The 18,057-nt window shown below is 38.9% G+C and overlaps 3 protein-coding genes across 40 annotated transcripts in view; 1 reads left to right on the top strand and 2 right to left on the bottom strand.

Annotated features, from left to right (window-relative positions):
• LOC138016054 (T-box transcription factor TBX20-like) overlaps positions 1 to 8,216 on the bottom strand; it is a 20,573-nt gene extending 12,357 nt beyond the window's left edge. For all 15 annotated transcript variants that reach the window (XR_011125705.1, XR_011125704.1, XR_011125706.1 and 12 more), the window contains exons 1-6: positions 8,081 to 8,216; positions 7,446 to 7,710; positions 5,142 to 5,415; positions 4,285 to 4,443; positions 3,198 to 3,274; positions 1,688 to 1,860 (exon numbers count right to left, since the gene is read on the bottom strand). Coding sequence is in view for 12 of the 15 variants with exons in the window: in XM_068863219.1 (XP_068719320.1) it covers positions 1,688 to 1,860; positions 3,198 to 3,274; positions 4,285 to 4,443; positions 5,142 to 5,415; positions 7,446 to 7,710; positions 8,081 to 8,168 (1,036 nt within the window). In the remaining 3 variants the exon portion in view is untranslated. The remainder of the gene's footprint in view (positions 1 to 1,687; positions 1,861 to 3,197; positions 3,275 to 4,284; positions 4,444 to 5,141; positions 5,416 to 7,445; positions 7,711 to 8,080) is intronic.
• The window catches only part of LOC138016066 (uncharacterized), a 43,949-nt gene that overhangs the window by 5,001 nt on the left and 20,891 nt on the right, over positions 1 to 18,057 (top strand). For 4 of the 21 annotated variants that reach the window (XR_011125717.1, XR_011125715.1, XR_011125716.1 and 1 more), the window contains exons 1-2: positions 511 to 1,037; positions 1,530 to 1,593. Coding sequence is in view for 5 of the 21 variants with exons in the window: in XM_068863246.1 (XP_068719347.1) it covers positions 1,530 to 1,593; positions 8,047 to 8,051 (69 nt within the window). In the remaining 16 variants the exon portion in view is untranslated. Of the gene's footprint in view, positions 1 to 510; positions 1,179 to 1,529; positions 3,165 to 6,905; positions 7,361 to 8,042; positions 14,603 to 18,057 lie in introns of those variants that run through there. The other 17 variants (XM_068863243.1, XM_068863245.1, XM_068863242.1 and 14 more) reach the window with 11 other exon arrangements.
• LOC138016053 (T-box transcription factor TBX20-like) overlaps positions 13,898 to 18,057 on the bottom strand; it is a 16,815-nt gene continuing 12,655 nt past the window's right edge. For all 4 annotated transcript variants that reach the window (XM_068863215.1, XM_068863216.1, XM_068863217.1 and 1 more), the window contains 4 exons: positions 17,668 to 17,826; positions 16,922 to 16,998; positions 16,072 to 16,229; positions 13,898 to 14,666 (listed from right to left, as the gene is read on the bottom strand). In XM_068863215.1, coding sequence (XP_068719316.1) covers positions 14,467 to 14,666; positions 16,072 to 16,229; positions 16,922 to 16,998; positions 17,668 to 17,826 — 594 coding nt within the window. In that variant the 3' untranslated portion in view covers positions 13,898 to 14,466. The remainder of the gene's footprint in view (positions 14,667 to 16,071; positions 16,230 to 16,921; positions 16,999 to 17,667; positions 17,827 to 18,057) is intronic.

Genomic DNA, 18,057 nt, shown 5'->3' on the forward strand with positions numbered 1-18,057 from the left:
CCATTACCGATGACGCCTGCGGGAACTTGTTTAATGTATCATTATACATTTTTAAGGCAAACTCGTATAAAGTAAACTAAGCCCAGTGTCTTGTTGGTAGAAGAGGAAAATTGTAAACAACGAAAATCAAACTGAATACAGCACCTCAGATTTCGCAAAATGGTAAACTGAAAACTAAGAATGATAAAAATATCCAGGATAATCCGGCTAGTTATTTATACAGTACTTTATGAAGTTCCAATGCAAATTGGATAAGCCAAATAATTTGAGTTGTGTATTTGCCAAAAATTAGACAAAACCCACACCCCAAGAGAAATCACGTCGTATGCGACTATTAGCTTTCCGTGCTGCGTTGAACGCCAGATGATCATTTACTGCAGAAGGATGCTACGAGAAATACACTAAACTCGACTTTTCAGCTAAAATGAATGTTAACAAACAACGTTATAAAGGAAACTTGAAATTGGCAACAACAGTAAAGACAAGCCTAACCTTGACGGGATACTTTGAGCTGCTAAACCCTTACAATTAATTTCCTGCATTCAAGGGTCGCGTAAAAGGCGAAGCATTAGGGCTACATTACAGTGTCAAAAGACATAAATTCATATGGCTCAGTCTCAAGTCCTTTCCTCATTTACCACAGGAAGAGCGGTTGTGTGAGCGAGTGACGTAATCCCCATTTATTTAGCGCTGGGGCATAAATCAAATCAAATCAAATCAAATCAACTCATAAACGTTTTAAGGAGACGGGAAAACCGGAGTACCCGGAGAAAAACCTCTCGAAGCAGAGTAGAGAACCAACAAACTCAACTCAAATGCAGATGTGACGCCTCACCAGGCCCTGCTCCGGCCAAGTGACCGGTGACCTCCAAGCAAAAGCGGAGACTTGTACGAGTGTCTGTACAACAAGAGATCCGATTACAAACCTGAGATTTGTTTGTAGACAGATTTCTACCCACTTCATCAGGGAGGTGCATTTTTCTACCGAAAGACAACCCTTGCCAACTGGTGGAAGATCCTCGCAAATCCCACTAACTGTAAGAGGTATTTCTTACTCTTACGGTCATTAGACAAAATTAGATCTCTGTGTGACATCTAATGTCTGAAACGTTTACTCACAAGAACTCGGAGAAAGCGTAAAACCATAGTCCTTAGTGAAAGGTTCTTTCCGAAATGTGGTAAGGTTGAACTGCAGCCCGCGTTTCGAGCGAGTTCTTTTTGTTTATACCCTGTTTTTAACCAGAGATAGTTTTATTTAACTAATATTAAGATGGTGATAATGAGATCTTCCTTCCAATTAAGGAAAATTCACTCTTAGACAACAGACATCATCTTGAGATTATGGGGAAAGAAACTCAAACAAATCCTTATAGTTTATTTTTAAAGCCTCAATCATGATCACTATTTCAACTTATTGCTTGACTGTGCTGAGATGGAAGATGCAAAGACTGCGGAAAAAATCGCCCGATAAGGTAGCGAAAATGTCAGAACATTGCCTTATCTAATTAGATTTCTTTCTTTTACTTCAGGACTTTATACAAAGAGGAGCTAACATGCCCGGGGGAGAAAACTTTGGACAAATAGCTCAAAAAGGTAAACTGAATCGAGCCTCTTTCATCCTCGCTTACATGTTGACGTTATTAGCGCTTTCCATGAGGACACGAAATGAAGACCTTAATTAGCTGACCTTCATTAATACTGGCCATACATCCAGTGCAATGCTGTACGTCTTTCCGTTCCACTTGATTATCTCGTCTTAAGATCGAGGAGGGCATGAAGTGATTGGGCAGATATGCGGTTCTTACAGAATCAGGGCCGTGACCTTGGGGACATGCTTGTATGTGAGCACGAGGACATTCCCTTGAAAAGAAAGGAGGAATAATCGAGATTAAAGTGATGTGTTGTATTTTCAAGAACGCCATGTTTTAAATCGGGTCAATGTTAAACGATCGAACTCCATCGCATGGAGGAATTATGAGTAGCTGCAGCACTTTATGCAGTTTAAATGACATCATTAACGTCTTTTATGCACAGGGCATCAAAAGTTTTCCGCATTTTATGTTTGGGTGTGGAACGTATTATTTTGGGATTAGGCAGTGCAGACGAAAAACATCATTTTGATTTTAGTTTCGTTTGATACAGACGAGCTAAAAGTAGGAAAACTATTTATCCACGCGTGGGGCCTTACACGATCTCTGGAATTATGATTTTGCATACATTTTTTTTTCAAGTTTTGATCCCGTTCGGTAATTGAAATTGTCGTTGGTATGCTATGAGAGTTACACTTTAACACTCAAACGAGTTTTCTGGATCTAAACAGTGTTCAGGTTTTTAATTGGAAAGCTTCTTTTCCAAGGTATGAAAAATCACTCTTGCCTCTCTAAAAAAACAACGTGCAGTATGGGGCATCATGGCTTCAAGTTGAGTTTGTTTTTAGACGCATGTGATATAGAAAATTTGTTTAAACAACCCTTTTTCGATGACTTTATCCAAACTTGATACAAACTGAATCAACTTCATTGTTAAATAGTGCCCAATCCAGCAGCATTGCTAGCAATAATGACAAATTTATTCCTCCACATGTCTATACAAGTTTTATAGGCAAATTAAATACGAAGTGAAACTGCTCCCCCTAAAATAACTAAGAAGCAAAGCGAGCCAGGGAGCCAGACTTAATAGCTGTCTATGAAATATAAAAATAGAAAAAAAGCTATATGAAATTTCACAAGATCATGGAGTATTAGGGCAAGGAGAGAGGCTTTTATAATTTAAAAATAATATTTGAGAGAAATTGAGCGTGAGGGACGAGAATTAAGCTGAAGTCACTTTTTCCAAAGACCGAAGAACATCGCAGTTAAAACCCTTGAGAAGAATCTATTTGAGTTAAAAGGTACGGGTATGACTCTCGTCACAGCTGAGTTCGTTTCTGAATATATTTCAGTTCTTAACTAGAAATTCTTCATTAGTCGCAGCATCATATTGCTTCACCTAGGAGAACCAATATCACAATGAAACTTACAGGACAGGGTTAAGAGATTAATTTTAAATCTTCTGGTAATGCATTAATGCAGTTCATCAGTACACTAAATCGTGTATCTTGTATTATTTAAAGAATCTTCAGGCTCTGGAGTAAAGGTGAAAGAGATAAAAAGACGCTTATATAGTTTATTGTTATTAGTGTTTTACTTTGAGGTTACCTTTGCATCGGTAATATTCTGATGGAGTCCCTAAATCCTTTTGCAAACGGGTTGCTGTCGATTTTTAGACGAGTGATCTGCAATAAAGACAATAATTGCTTTGGCATTGCGGATCAGAAGAATACTCACATACTAAATGTAAACTGGCAGCTTAATGATGAAAACAGCAACAACAACAACTCAGTCACCTAAGACTAAGTGGCATTGAAAAGGATTTATGCGTCAAACATCACTGCTAACCAAATCTTAACTCTTGAACTTTGGCCGGAAGCTGAAGCTTTTGTTTGCTGCAACAATACTGTCTCCAAGTTATGACTCAAATTTTTATGTAAAATGATGGCAACGGTTCCCCGGCTAACGGCAGCGCTCGGCAGCGTACTTCTGGATAACTGTAACGCTGTAAGGATGGCACTGGCTGAACCGAAACGATTGAAGCAGTGCATTTTGAGCTTTATACTGTTTATACAGTAGCACGGTTTTAATTTTGGTTAAATTTAATCTACTTGATTAAACTAAAAGAAATAATTGCTACTCATTGCTGATGGTAGCTTTTTGTGATGGACTTGCTTGAAGGTTAAAATCGACGCAGACTCTTTCGTAGAAATGAAGCATGTTGCTATCGACGCTTCCCGAACGAACATATTAATCACAGCTTTCATTGTATCGATGAGAAACGAACACTTTTAAGATCAAATGAAAGAGGTTCTCATCGTGCAAAGAGCTTTATAAGGAGGGGAAGCTCTTTCGTATGTGGGGAAACATCATTGTTCTTTGACAAGGTGGATGAAAATACAATGAGTAGCAACTGACTTAATCGAGGTTATTGATCTAGAAATTGAAGCCATTTGAAACCAAGCGGTTGGAAGTTGTCATGTTATTTACTTATTCGCAGTGTATACTCATAGGGAAGTCAATCCCTCATATCTTTACAAAGGCTAAAGAGATGGAGGGAAAACGTTACGGCATGTCTTTGAAAAATGATGCAAATTAAACCATCGTTGTCTTTTATTGTGATTTAGTATTATGTAGTTTCAGTTTCAAGCAGGAAAAGATGAAAGTAACACAAAGTTCAGTATGGTTTGCTCACCAGTTGGTTCTGATATGCGGTCACAGCGATGAAACTTGTCTCGGGGAACTCGAATGTTCTGACTTCTTCGGAATTAAGATCAATCACTGATGCCTTGTGGTCTTGTTTTTTGACAACGTGTACTCGAGGTTGATATTTGTGCATAGAGTTCAGGACGATCTGGTGATAAAAAATTGTTTTTTCAATTGCCTCAGTTGAAGAACGAAATGAGCGATGGTAATGAAAAATATGCAAATGGCTCTCATGAGCAAGAGCAATAAAGGAACAAAAGCAACGTGTTGTGACTTCTAAGTATGATGATTTGACCAAAATGGAACCAGGCTAACGTCTTCAGTCTTCCCGTCTCCAAAAATCGCACCAGCAATGAATTCCGCTCACTGGAATTCAGTTCCTGTATCATAGGCTTGGAAGATATGGCTTAGCTTCATTTATTTTTCAAATGCTCTTTTTAAGCCCTTCCCAACCAGACGTTGAGATACGAATATTGAATTTACGAGTATTACAGAAATACATCAATAACTAAGTAAGAGCTCCTTTGCTGACTGCATGCCTGTCCGACCAAATTTGAACATTGGGATTTCAGGAAATACTTCAATCGAGGATAGGAATTCGTTGGCGTCTTTCTTAAAAGTGAAAAAGGGGTTGTTTCCCACCAGATGAGAAAACGTAGAATTAGGTTAGGTCGGAGAAAAGAGAAAAATACTCTAGTCGAATCTCATCCGCTTTTGAAATAATGAATGTTATCTTCGTGGGAACAATGGAAGACAAAGGATGGTTACAGTTTGAAAAAAGCAGCCGATGTTTCACCACACGGAGTATATTTATTACTCACATCAGTTATACAACTACATACGTACGTGGCCTGGTTGATCAATTCCGTTGTTAGTGAGTTTAACTTTTTCGAAGGATATGATCTGCTTACGCAGCTGTTCGCCAGTAAATGGAGAATCTGGATGCATGTACAATCTAACGGGCGCTGGTGGATCAGCTTTACCAGCAATAAGCCAAGTAGAGCGGTGATAGGCGTATCTGTAACGTTTCTCGTCCACAGGTACAATATCCATGAGCACCAAGTAGTTGGCTTTTGAGTCGACACCATTTATTGACACCTTAAGAGTCGGAAACATCCTCCTTGGAAAGAAATAATCACTTAATTAACGGAGGGATTATTGCTCACTTTCGCACATTTTTCCTTTAAAGTGTAAGGATATTAAACTGAGTATACTTTGAAAACAAATGTTATATGATCTTGGGCTGAAATGAACGAAATTTCAGTTTTAACACTAATAAATTTACGTAAGCTCCAGCTTTGAGAAACATAAACGCAGTCCTGGATTTGTTGAAAAATTTTCATAATCGAGTTCAACTGAGTTTAAATTGACCTCTCAGTGTCTAAGACTAAATAATAACAATGCTTGAAAATAATATTGATTACTTCAAGTTACTTTTCTTGTTGACGATGTAAACGGTGAACGTGTTAAAAACAATGAAAATTTCTGAAACGTGGCACGTTGTCTCTTTTCTTTAACACGTCGACAACACTGTGACACTACATCCTTCCATTTGTTGTTGTCGTCTCTCAGTGTGTTGAAGAAATGGTTTCACATTAAATCAGAGCATTGAGAATTGAAAGATGGAATGTAGTTCAAATCCGTGAACTGTCCATGTTTGTTATTGCGGTTGCGTGAAGTCTTAAGACCCTTGTGTAGATGTTCTTACGGTTTCTTCATACCTGTAGATACCTTTGTATCTCAACTAAATTTTGAGAGGCATTTCAAGAAAAAAAATCATGCTATTTTATGATCTTCCAATGATACCAATGGCTGCTATTTATTTCTCATTTTCGTGGAGGCAACCTCTCTCATTATGATGATTTATTTTAGAATTGTATGGTTTATTAAAAAGTCTTATTTAATGTTTATTTTTCTCGTGCCTGTCCTCAAATGCCCATTTTCTTGCGTATTCGTTAATAGAGGTTTGCCTTTTGATTCTAATCCATAGTTTTAATATTCTTGCCGAGTCAAGACAGCCCTGATATAATTTGAACTGGGGTACATGTTTACCCAATTCATTTGTTGGGCACTGATTTCGTACCCTCCAGTATGTCTTGGACATCCGAAGACTCAATATGTTGGACTAAGCAAATTTTAAAAATACACCATTTGCAGAACGCAAATAATCTAACTTGTATTCATGCAGTTAGAATAAAATACTTCTCGAAGACCACAAGTCTAACCACAAGTCCATTTTTAAAGGAAAACATCCAAAAACGTAGTTGCCTTTTCACTCCTTCCTATTACTGCATACTATATTTTGCATATTGTTTTCACTTTTTTCAAGCTCATTGATTTCTTCAAAAAAGTTTGCAGTCTTGAGCAAAGCACTTTCCACTGTTATCGATCATATAAAATCTGGATACTTTGGTTCAGGTGACTTTGGTTAAAGTCATGGCTGATGAAGGTCAAAAACTATTAACCTTGATCCATGGAACAAAAAAGCTAGTGATGCAGCTAATTTGTGCTACTTTGCATCCTTTTCGCCATATTTGACCCGGCTATCATCAGGGCTTTATCGGAAATATTTGAGGATAAACTGTGGAAAATAACGACAACTCACCCGCAACATTGGTCGCACAAGAAAAATTGTGGCACAAGTTAGCTCTAATACATTGATTCGTTTGAGTGAGTCACTGTTTGGAGCTGAAAATCAAAACAGTAACATGCTATCTCTTTCGTGAGTCGGCCACGAAGCTTTCCCACAATACCTGTCAATAAGCCAATAAATAAAACACGGTGTGAAGAGTTTTGTGGTTGTCGCGATCCATGCCCAGTTCAAATCACATTATCGCGTCCGGCTGGTTGAAATGCTTATTAATACTTATTCAGTTTTTGCTGCTGACGTTTTTTTAGTTTTGTTTCAATTCCGGGCATTAAAAGGCACCGTTTATTAGTGCTCGTAACGCTTCTGTGCTCTCAGTCGCGGCACAGATTTGTACGGTTATCGAGCTTTTAAAGATGGCGTCTTTGCATTGCGGTCTGTTTTTAAAATCCAGCGGCTGTCCAAGCCTTCAGGAAATGTAAGTGAGTTCATGTTTAGGGAGAATGAGAAAAACGTCTCGTGAAAGCGAGCGTTCCGTGCGCCGCGTAACTTGACAAATTTACCTGCCAGACTTCGTTATGATCATCTCAGTGCCCAGTTCGTTAAACCGATCCCACAGCTCTCGACTTTCTAGAGTTGCTGTGACTCTTTCTATATCTTGTGAGAGTTCAGAGACTTCATAAGAAGAACCTGTTGGCTTTGGTGCTTTTGCAAAAGTATGGTCTCCGTCACTGTCCTGGTTCAGCTTAAATCTCTTTGTATCTGTAGACTCCCGCACAGCATCGTCCTCACACCATCGACTTTTCCTCGGCTTTGTTTCATCTGTGGCTGAAGGGAAACACTAAAGCTAGCTTAAAGTAGTACTGAATCAAACCAACTAGATCGTGCTGAAATTAAAAAGTTATTAACTATCTCTAATTCCTAAGATCACTGGAAAAAGGATCTTTTTCTGAAGAAGGTCATCTTATGTAAGGTCTTCCGTTCTTTGTTCGATGTCACCTCCACTGATTCAGTTAAGACAAACCAAGGCCTGCTGAGAACGTCACGTACAAAGCCGCATTTTACATTAAAATAACCATTAGCTTTGGCATTAACTCAATTCTGGATCTTTCAAAGACAGTTTAAGCAATATGTTTGATCAAAGATGTTTGCTTATTGAGGCAGGTTGAACTAAGGGCAGCGTCTAGAGCAAATGTACCGGTTCCATCCGAAGCCATCAAGGATGCAATGGAGAATGCAGTGGCTTTGAAAGAGAGATGCGACTGCGGAGGGTTGTACTCAGCCATTATAGTGTTTCGCGTGAATTAACAGTTTACGACACCATTGTGTCTCCAGAAAACAGCTATTAATGAAACTGTTGATTTGATCGCGGCTTATTCTTTGTATAAGCCAATCATAACATGAGGTTACGAAGAATGTGAAATGAAACACTTTTAAAGTCATAGCTGCAAAATGGTCGTGCAAAAATTAGTTTGTGGGTGGCAGCAAAATTATTTATATTACGTGTCGGATTTTCAATGGATGTATTTTAAGGTATTCTGTGCTTTATACTTGACATTTTGGATTCACGTGAAGGAAATATCACGTAGGATAACGCATGGACCAGAATAGGTCTAGACAATTTGACATGTGAATTCGTTATCTTGCTTTACCATCACCTCTGATGACCTGTACAGTTGGACAAGAAGTAACAATACACAGGATAATCTCACACGAGGAACTCAGGCTATCGGAGTATTCTTCCAACAAATGCTGAAATCGCTCATGCATTAAACTATATCGAGGAAGAACTGATTTGAAACTCTGATTCGGAAAATCCCAATTATCCTTTTGGCAGAACTGCCTTCGAAGAGTTTCAGGTTGGAAGATGAAGGAAAGACCTGGAACATTCGATGAACTGGTTCGCGTGCGCAAGACAGACAAACAATATCGTATCACTCAGTTTTTGGCCATCGTCCTCTAAAACGTTTCCGGTGGATGCTCTCTCTTACGCTCTCCTCAACAAGTCACATTTATTTCGTCATTACAAAGTAAAAAACAACCAATCGGCAATGCGATAGTCCTCCCACACTGCATAACCGGTTAGATGGACAATCAATAGCAGTGCATTTTTTGACATGTGCCACGGGCTGTGCCACGGCCTTTTAGAAAACTGTTAGACGATTATTCATTAATGAGAACAATACATTGAGAGAGATATGACTTTCACAACTAACCTGGGAACACTGGCCTTTTTCAGCCCATCAAAAACTCTAGGCACATGTGATACCTCAAAGGTGTAATCCTTTCTTTGAGATTTCCATGGTTTTAAATGTATAAAAGCATATCAGCCTTTATCAACACCATCCATTTTTTCCTTATGAAGGAATCGATCCCATTTCTGCCTCAAAAAATATGACGAATTTCCTTTCATAACCGACTTGTTTGTTGATAGTGGGTTAAATGGCAAAACTAAATCCGTGGTACAGAACAGATCCTATTTGGCACATTGTAAATTAGGTTCTTGTTACGAACAAAGGATCCATCTAAAGAAAGGACAGAAAAGTGATGACAACATGATATATAGTTTGTTTACCGACATCTGCAGTTGGAGATATCGATAAACAGATAAGACCAGCAGCACTTCCGATTCGTACTTTAGTAACTATGCCTGACATTGAAAACAGTCGCGCCACAAACCAGGGCCGTAGCCAGTATGAGGCAAACCGAGGCACTTGCCTCGGTCATTGTTTCGTGAAATTTTAAAATAAAGCGTGATTCCAGTGTTGTCTTTAATATGTAATATGCATCGTAAACACTTCAAATACTTCCGAAGATAATTTAACCACGGACATTGCCTCAGTCATATTTTTTTTCTGGCTACGGCCCTGCAAACATGCACTGACTTTGTCCACTTTTTTATCAAATAGGGTGAGGTGCAGGTGTGGGTTGTAGCATTCTGGTAGTGGACAAACGTGTTCGCTATCTACTAGGTCTCACTGCAATAAAAAAGTAAAAAAATACTTGTTATCTTTCGTAATCACCACTATATGTTAATTAGAACCTTCTCGTAGTCGGTTAGCAACCATTTCATATTAAAGAAAACTGATAAGCCCAAACGGTTATAAGGGAAGTTGTTCACACTAAAAGAAACAACTTAGCTTCGGATTGAACAATTTGCTAATCCAAAAAATCCATTTTAAGTCAAGTCAATTTATCGAAATCCATAGGCCGACGCGCGATAAGGCATTGGGTGGCGACATATTTAAAATACCTTTCCTCAGGCCATGTCTCAAAAGTCGTGTTATCTTTATTTTTGCGGCGAAAGAAAGTGACAATCTGAGAAATACACGCTATGACTAAAGGCTTCGATTCTCGAATTGACAAGTTCTTCTTAAGTTCTTTAATGTGCGAGGCATATCCGTTTCTTTGGCAATCGCTGAACTGATTTTCCGGTCATCGAGGCCCCTACTCACGACTGCAGCCAGCGTATCATCACAATTCGAGAAATAAACAGTAACATAGCATTAAAATAACATTTCTTTAGGACGACCTAAGAACATGACCACTCAGCAAAATCGGCTTATCTTATTAGCAGTCCTCGCGTCTAAGGTTGCTAAGTAAGGCGGAATTCGTACCACGCCTGGAACTGGACCACAGCTGTGTGCAGCGGGTAACATATATTATTATTAAATACGTAGCCAACGTTTGTTCAGCCAAACATTTTAGGGATATTCAAGGGTAAATTCTTCCAGAAAATGTCGAAAAACAGATGTAAAAACTTAAAAGAAGATGAAAATGGGTTTGGCATATATAGCAATTCTTATCGCTTATAATAGGAAAGAATAAAAATTAAAAAAAGGACTCGCTTCGTTTGGACCCGCGTTTGAAATCGTTGACATTGTGCTGCGGATAAACCAAGCAGTATTTGACTTAATTCCTGTACGGTGGTGGATCTTGTTTAAGATACTCATGATCAGCTGTTCGTGCAAATGTTTCTTCATTCCTTAGGTGACAAAAGGTCAGAAAAACTGCTACAATACAGCTACTTAGAAACCAGCCTGTAATCACTAAAACTGAGAAAGAGAACTTGTAGCAAGCAAAGGTCGATATCCCCAAGAGGGCCAGGCTTTTGAACAGACCTTTAAACCTAATCTTTAGTTCGCTTAATATGATCTGTTTTGAAAGACCATGATGTCTTTCATGAAGACTTTCTTGCTGCCAAGACCACTTATTTCCGGGCGTAACTAGTGGCAAAGATAAGCAACAACATTGTCGACATCCCATGAAGAATCTACACGAAGGGACATCATTGTATTTACGACAACTTGGATGTGGTAATTGTTTGTTCGACCTTTTAAAATCGACGGTAAAAGAGACATTAAGTAAATATCAACGACTAACATTACAAAAATATTATTGGTCCGGTTGGTTGTGATTTTTCATTAAAATTTAACCTTTCTAAAACAGACAGGCGATGAAGCAATATCGTCGTTTTCTCCTGCTTTTTCGTTTTCGGAAATTCAGGTGGCTGGTCATTCTGCAATTATTTTTTTCACAAACTAAACATTTTACAGTAGATTTTTGATCATTCAGTTCTACTGCTGACTATATAGTGTTTTATTGCTTGAACCTTGTAGCTTGCTGCCTGGTTTCAATTACCATGTACAATAGGTAAGACCAACTTCCAATCATCCAACAATACATGAATATATTCAGATGTCGTGATCTTTCATGGTGTTCCAAATTGCATGCATGGAAATGTAAATAATACAACAGACAATCAAACAAATGGATCCAAAAAATAGAGGGTCACAAAATTGAGCTAAAGAGCATTTGCTTAACAAGCCTAACGGTACACGTGTTTTGCACAACCCTACTGTTGAAAAGGGGAGCGCAAGCAAGCCAAACCTACAACATCAAAGACCATGCCAGGTTAGTTATCCTATGTCAAAGTGGGTTGAAGCTTAACTGGTTCTCATTGGGAACCAGATGTTTTCAATTGAATATTACCGGCCTTCTCTCACTGGGTACTCTTATCAGGATATCTCAGCTTTTGGCAACGTCATCACCGATGCGAGACTCTTCCTACGAGTGACCTCGGGTTATCTCCGTATCTCTTTCGCCTTCCGTTCACAGCTTATATTAAGATCATTTTCCAGATTAATTGAGGGGATTATCTGTCAGAACATTCAATTTGAACTTGTTTGAAGGCCGCGACATTCTGCGATGAATGCGGACCACCTTCTCTAGTTGTGGTTCCAGCGTCCCGCCGAGAGCTTTCCGCACCAACACGACTAAGTCATCGTCACACACATTGCATCTTGCCAACTAACTTCCAACACTTGATAACACTTTTCTGTTGGTGTCACAAGAGGTGGTGACAAGGTGTGTTGCTAATATTGTAGAGCATCGGAGATCAGTGCATTGTAGATGTACTTAAAATAGAAAATCCCGGTAGAATCCATTGTAGTCTTAACGTCGAGCTAATCCATGTATCAAGAAGGAAGGCATGCTTTTTTGCACGACGAAGCAACAAATGCAAAGACAAAAACGCAAATTTGAAAGGATTAACCGATAAGGCAAGGCGTGTTTGAAATTCTTGAGTTTAAAAACTTTTTCACCGAAGATAGGGCCAGTGTATCAATTGAAAGGTATCATGTCTTCCAATTTAGACAATCTGCTTTGAGTTAAATAAATCCTTGCCGAAATGAAATTTTCTCAGTTGCAATTGAATCAAACCCAGACTTCTTTTCCAGGATGAGTTTGCACAGTAAATAATAAGTTTTGGCAAGAAAAATCGGGTCTGCACGATTGACACGATATAAAACGTTTGCCATTTTCTCTTGGTTTTGCCCATCGAGTAATCTTCCGTGACCAGTGATTCGACTCAAGACTGTTAAAATCCTGTTACCCAGGGAGGGCATGTACGCGGGAGTGTCGTGGGCTCAACCCGGGCATTACCAAAACACAGGGCCTTTAAAACAATAAGAAGAAAATGTTGCATTTGTAACCCACAATTTCAATCGCAAATGGCTCTGACTGGTCTTCTGGGATAAGGCCCCTTTTTCTTGTTCCACTTGTTCTTTCAAGGAGTGAAAGAATATTCATTGTATACGCAAAGAGCATGACACGTCATCTCAGTTGTTTTCGCCGTTTGTTTTCAAATTGTTGTAAAGCACATTTGAATCTACACAAGCCAAAAATGCGTTAATTGTCTACTGAACTGCTATATTTTAAATATGAAAAGTTTAATCGTTTCAATCAGTTATCCATTGCGAAGTTGTTCGCTCGTTTATTTCCCTCCTTTGAAGACCTAAGATAGAGCGGTGCTTCGACACAAGCCAAAGAAGGCATTCGCACAAGATGTCAGTATTCTCGCCATGATTTTGGGTGAGAACGCTTTTTTTTGTAATCAAGAGGAACAGAAACGACGGAAGTCTTTGTTTGCTCGTATGCTCCACAGTATGGTAAGCTCGAAGTGGCATTTCCTTTTCCCTTAGCTTTATTCCCAGATGGAAGTAAAAAGCCATAAACCATGGGTTGTTCCAAATGGCCACAGCGATTCTCAAAAAATATGTCTTTTGTTTGAGATCTAAGTAGCCCTTGTCGGCTCTCGACAACGTATAAAATTAAAGCAACAGCAATGAGAGAATTTAAATATAAACTGGGAAAAAAATCAAAACGGGGAAGCATTCGAAAGAACGGAAAACCTAAGGAGCAATAGCTGCTTGATTATTCCAGCCTGAACACTTTTTTATGTTTAATCGTGAAGCAAAAATACTCTGTCCAGTGAAGAGTTTCCTGGATTTGGCAACAGTGAGAGAGAGTTAGTTCTTGCATATAAATCTGAGCTGTATTCGCCAAGTGACAAAGGCAATCACCTTGTCAGAGTTTTCATTTCATCACTCAAAAAGGGTTTCTCACGTTTGTATCTATAATAATTCTTTGGACTTCAGTGAAGGCTTTCATTTCGATTGTCTCACTAAATCGATGTCTTAACTGGTTATCATTTTTGCTGAACGATTACCACGTCTTTCAATAAAAAAAAAGATATTTATTAATACACCTTCTCGTCTACTTAAATAAAAATTTAATATTTAAATTTACATATCAGTAAAGCGTATAGAGGCCAAGAAAAGAAAATCGGGAAAAGGCAATAAATTATAATCCCTTCATATATAATCGACTTACAAGTCAATTTGTAAGCTTAATTAAGATAGACTTGGTCTATTAGACCTACTGTTCTGCTCAACACGAGAAAAGGTTTCTTCGAATCGTCAACATAATAAAATGTACATTATGCATGATTTAGTGTAACGAAATTACATTATTCGAAAGACTCCATTGTCTTATCAAAAAAACAACTTTCTTACTTACAACTCATGGACTCACTGACAAGTCATTAATAACTTTGCTCTTGGACGAGGCATTTTCCTTACTGGAGTAAGAATTCTTGCTTAAGAAGCGTGGAGTGCGTTCTACCACTGATTATCATGTCAAATCGTGGGTAGGGACGCATGGACACAAGACTTCGTTTTTCATAGCAGCTTTCTTTTCTTACTGAAGCAGTTATACTCGTAACAACATTTGACGCTTAAAAGCTTAAAAGAAAGGCAATGAAGGGCTAGGAAAGTCTCCGTGGACGCTGAAAGGGGGAAGTGGGCTAGTTTCTAGATGTCCCACCGACGTTGGCGCGGCAAACGTTGACGTGAGAAGATTGGGCAATCTCTGCTGGCGGTATCCACCGAGGACACCAGCGAACGGTAATCTTGGAATAGTTGGCGATGGGGGTTGAAGACAGCCTGCAAATAATAAAACAATAAAACAATTGATAAGTTTCAAAATATCACATGAAGGAAGAGGAAACCACTAAGACTTGTGTGCCCACACATGTTAAGAGGTTCAACTGGCGCAAAGACAGCGATCAATTTGGGAGCCAAAATTGATCAGGAAGGGTGGCATTTCAAATAAAATTCATTTTAAAATCTGGATATTCCATTACAAATTGTGGTAAAAGTCTGCAAGTTTTGTCGAAGTCGGCCTCAGAAATACAAGGACATCATGCCTGTCATTTATATCGCAAGGCTAATCAGTGTTGAGGAGACTATCTTGTTTAAATTGGAATCTCTAACGCAATAAGTGCATGTAGCGGGAAAATAGACATTAAAAACGTCTTATTGGCATTGAATGACGTGTTTTTTTCATACCCGCATGTCGCGGGTATGACTAAGGTCGTCCCCGATCCATGGCTGTTCGGTCTTCCTGTATTATGCAATCAACAAAAAGAGGAACGTCTTTTGGAGACTTGAACTTCTAAAGTTCCGGGAATGAAGTGCGAAGAATTTGGCGAGAATATCCCTTGTTTACCCTGTCTTCATCATTTGGAGAAAAACCACATTTGCCATAGCGTTAAGTTCATCAAACAATTTTCTTCCATAAATAGCCGCATTCTTACGGTTATCTGGAATCAATTTTCAAACTTCTGGCAGTAAATGCACTTGATAATCGCTCTAAGAAAATCGGAGAAAAATCACAGGACAATTCACTCGAACAGAAACGTGATAATTTTCTTTATCCTTCTGTTCTTGAGAAAGTGGTACCTCGGTGAAACTGATTGCGAAGTTTCCGAGAGTTTTTGTTCGATGAATAACCTATTTGCCCTCGTAAATTGGACTGCTTGCCATAAGCCGTCTCTCTAATTTGCTCGTCAAAAATTGTTCTCGCTTTTGGTTGAGTTGATAATTGGAGACAGAACAGCAACAAAAGATGCTTGACGCTCTGTCTTTCAGCGAATTAGTTATTCAACAAAAACGGCATGTTCAACCTGCAACGTGGACCTGAGAAAGCAACTCGCAGTTTTTTATTTATTTATCGAGACTGTTTGTCCGGGTTGATTTCCGACCAACTCGGTCAAGCGTAGATCTTTCCAATATCGGCAGACGGCGGCTTCTGGTAAGAAGCTTGTGGCAACTGAGAAAGGAAAAGATCATCTCTTGTTCTTTGATTCATTAGTTCACTTAAAACCACCCGTACAGGTGTTAAGTAACGATCCCTTTCGTTGTGAGTTAGAAGAAAGAAAGAAAAAATAGGAAAGAAAAGCATCATCGTTTTAAATGTCCTCTGTTTCAGACGAATACCAACCACTTCGACTGAAAAAATGTCCCCTTTAATGCTTAACATATATGTGTGTCATAAATCTTAAGTCACCTGACTGGAAGAAGGATCCTTTGTCTTGTGGTCTGCATCCAATCTTTGGTACTTGGTACCTGTTGTTAACGCCCATTTGTGATAACAGAGGGAAGGGTACAGAAGAATAAAGTGGGTCCGGCATGATTGCTTGTAGATGGTTGTCGTGTAAACATTCCCTAAAAGGAAACAAAAAGTAAATTCCCTTCTCCAAATGAAACGGCAAGGCAAGTGTTGTTTGCATTTCGTGGAGAATTGACCGCCCTTTTGAAGTGGCCACATAGCATCCTATTGACAGGTAATCGACAAATTCTAATCATGTCTAATGTTCGAAAGTCAATTCTTAGATCATCGGTTATTCATTCTAAATAAATGGAGCTGTTTTTCACAATTAAAAAATATCGATGAAAGAAGGAAATGAGAGCAGAAGAGTTGAGTGCAATAGAAACCTAAGGCTGGAAGTCATTTTAAAAATCCAGGAGAAAGACATAGAGTAGAACTTCTCCACCAGTAAGTATTCATGCAAACACTGTGTTATGCAATTTCGTGGCAAGATTGTCGAAAAGTTACGATTTCTCATCTCGATGGCATAAAGAAGGTTTCGTTTAAGCTTGATGCAATTTAGTAGTGTTTTCAAACTGACTGGTACGGTTGTCGAAGACAGTAGCCCAAATTGTCGCTTGGACAAGTGCCAAGAACTTTAGTTTTCTTGGAATACACTGAAAATTGTATTTGACTACCTGCCCACGTATACTCGCACGTCAACTCAAAAGGGCACAATTAGTAACATTTTGATTTGTTGCGAGATTGCTTTTTGCGAGACGAGAGTGACGATGTTTGCGAATTTTGACTTAAAACCAATGGCACCAACCTTTCTACAGGAATAAGACGCGATGAATCCCGGAAACCTTTGGCAAATGGATTGCTATCTATTTTTAATCGAGTGATCTGAAAAGAACGTAAAGCAAAAGTGACTGAGACTTATTATAAAGTAGAAGTCAAACTTAATCAGCTTCCCTAACGGATCACAAAAACCACAACGAAATGGTGATGACTGACGAAGACCTATGAATTAGTGAGTTTGTGGTCAAGGCATGCATCCGTTGCTCAGGCATTTGAGTTATAAGTAAGTTCCCAAGCACGATTCAGTACCCTAAAAGACAACACTTCATAATCTCTCGCAACCAGTTAAACTTTGTGAGTTGAGGAAGTCTGATTTAATTTGTTACGATCGAAACGGTGTGCGAGTCGGGCCTAAGAAAGTTAATGGACAGTCGTGTACAGTAACACAGTTTTGTTGTTTAGGAATCGGTTTCAGGGCAATGACTCGACGTAAAAAATCACTTTGCATCTAAAACCCGATGACATCGTTTGTCGATCTAGCTCATTCTAAAAAAGTAGCATGGGAGTTTTTAAAGGCTGCCATCTGCATAAAAATAGCCCTCAAGTTTGCATGTGTCTGTCCTAATTAAATGTTAATTAAATTAGAAAAACTTCAAGGTACAACTGTGCTTAATCCTGGGTTTTAAACGAAAATGGAGGAAGATCGTTTTGAAGTGCCAGGTTTATCAATGTATTTTAAAAATCAACAATTGGTCCAAAGACCTTTTTGCTCACCAGTTGGTTTTGGTATGCTGTTACTCCGATAAAATTCGTCTCGGCAAACGTGAATGTTTTCATCTCCTCTGACTTGAGGTTGATTACTGAAGCTGTGTGGTCACGTTTGCGAATTATGTGCACTCTCGGTTGGTACTTATGCATGGAATTTAAAATGAGCTGAAAAATTTGAGAGCAGAACAAATGAAATGGCTACAAATAGCTTGCCAACAACAACGCCATGATCACTTTCCATATGTGGGAATTCGTTTTTCTGCAAAACAGGAGGGTGTCTGAAGAAGGGCCATTGACCTCTCTCAGAAAATTCATATTTAGGGACTTCTCCATATTCTAGTGATAACTTCCAAGGCTTGCCTTTACAGTCATTGTTTGCCATGACACGAGGCTCGT

Source organism: Montipora capricornis, chromosome 9, assembly GCF_036669925.1.
Source record: "Montipora capricornis isolate CH-2021 chromosome 9, ASM3666992v2, whole genome shotgun sequence".
NCBI lineage: Eukaryota > Metazoa > Cnidaria > Anthozoa > Scleractinia > Acroporidae > Montipora > Montipora capricornis.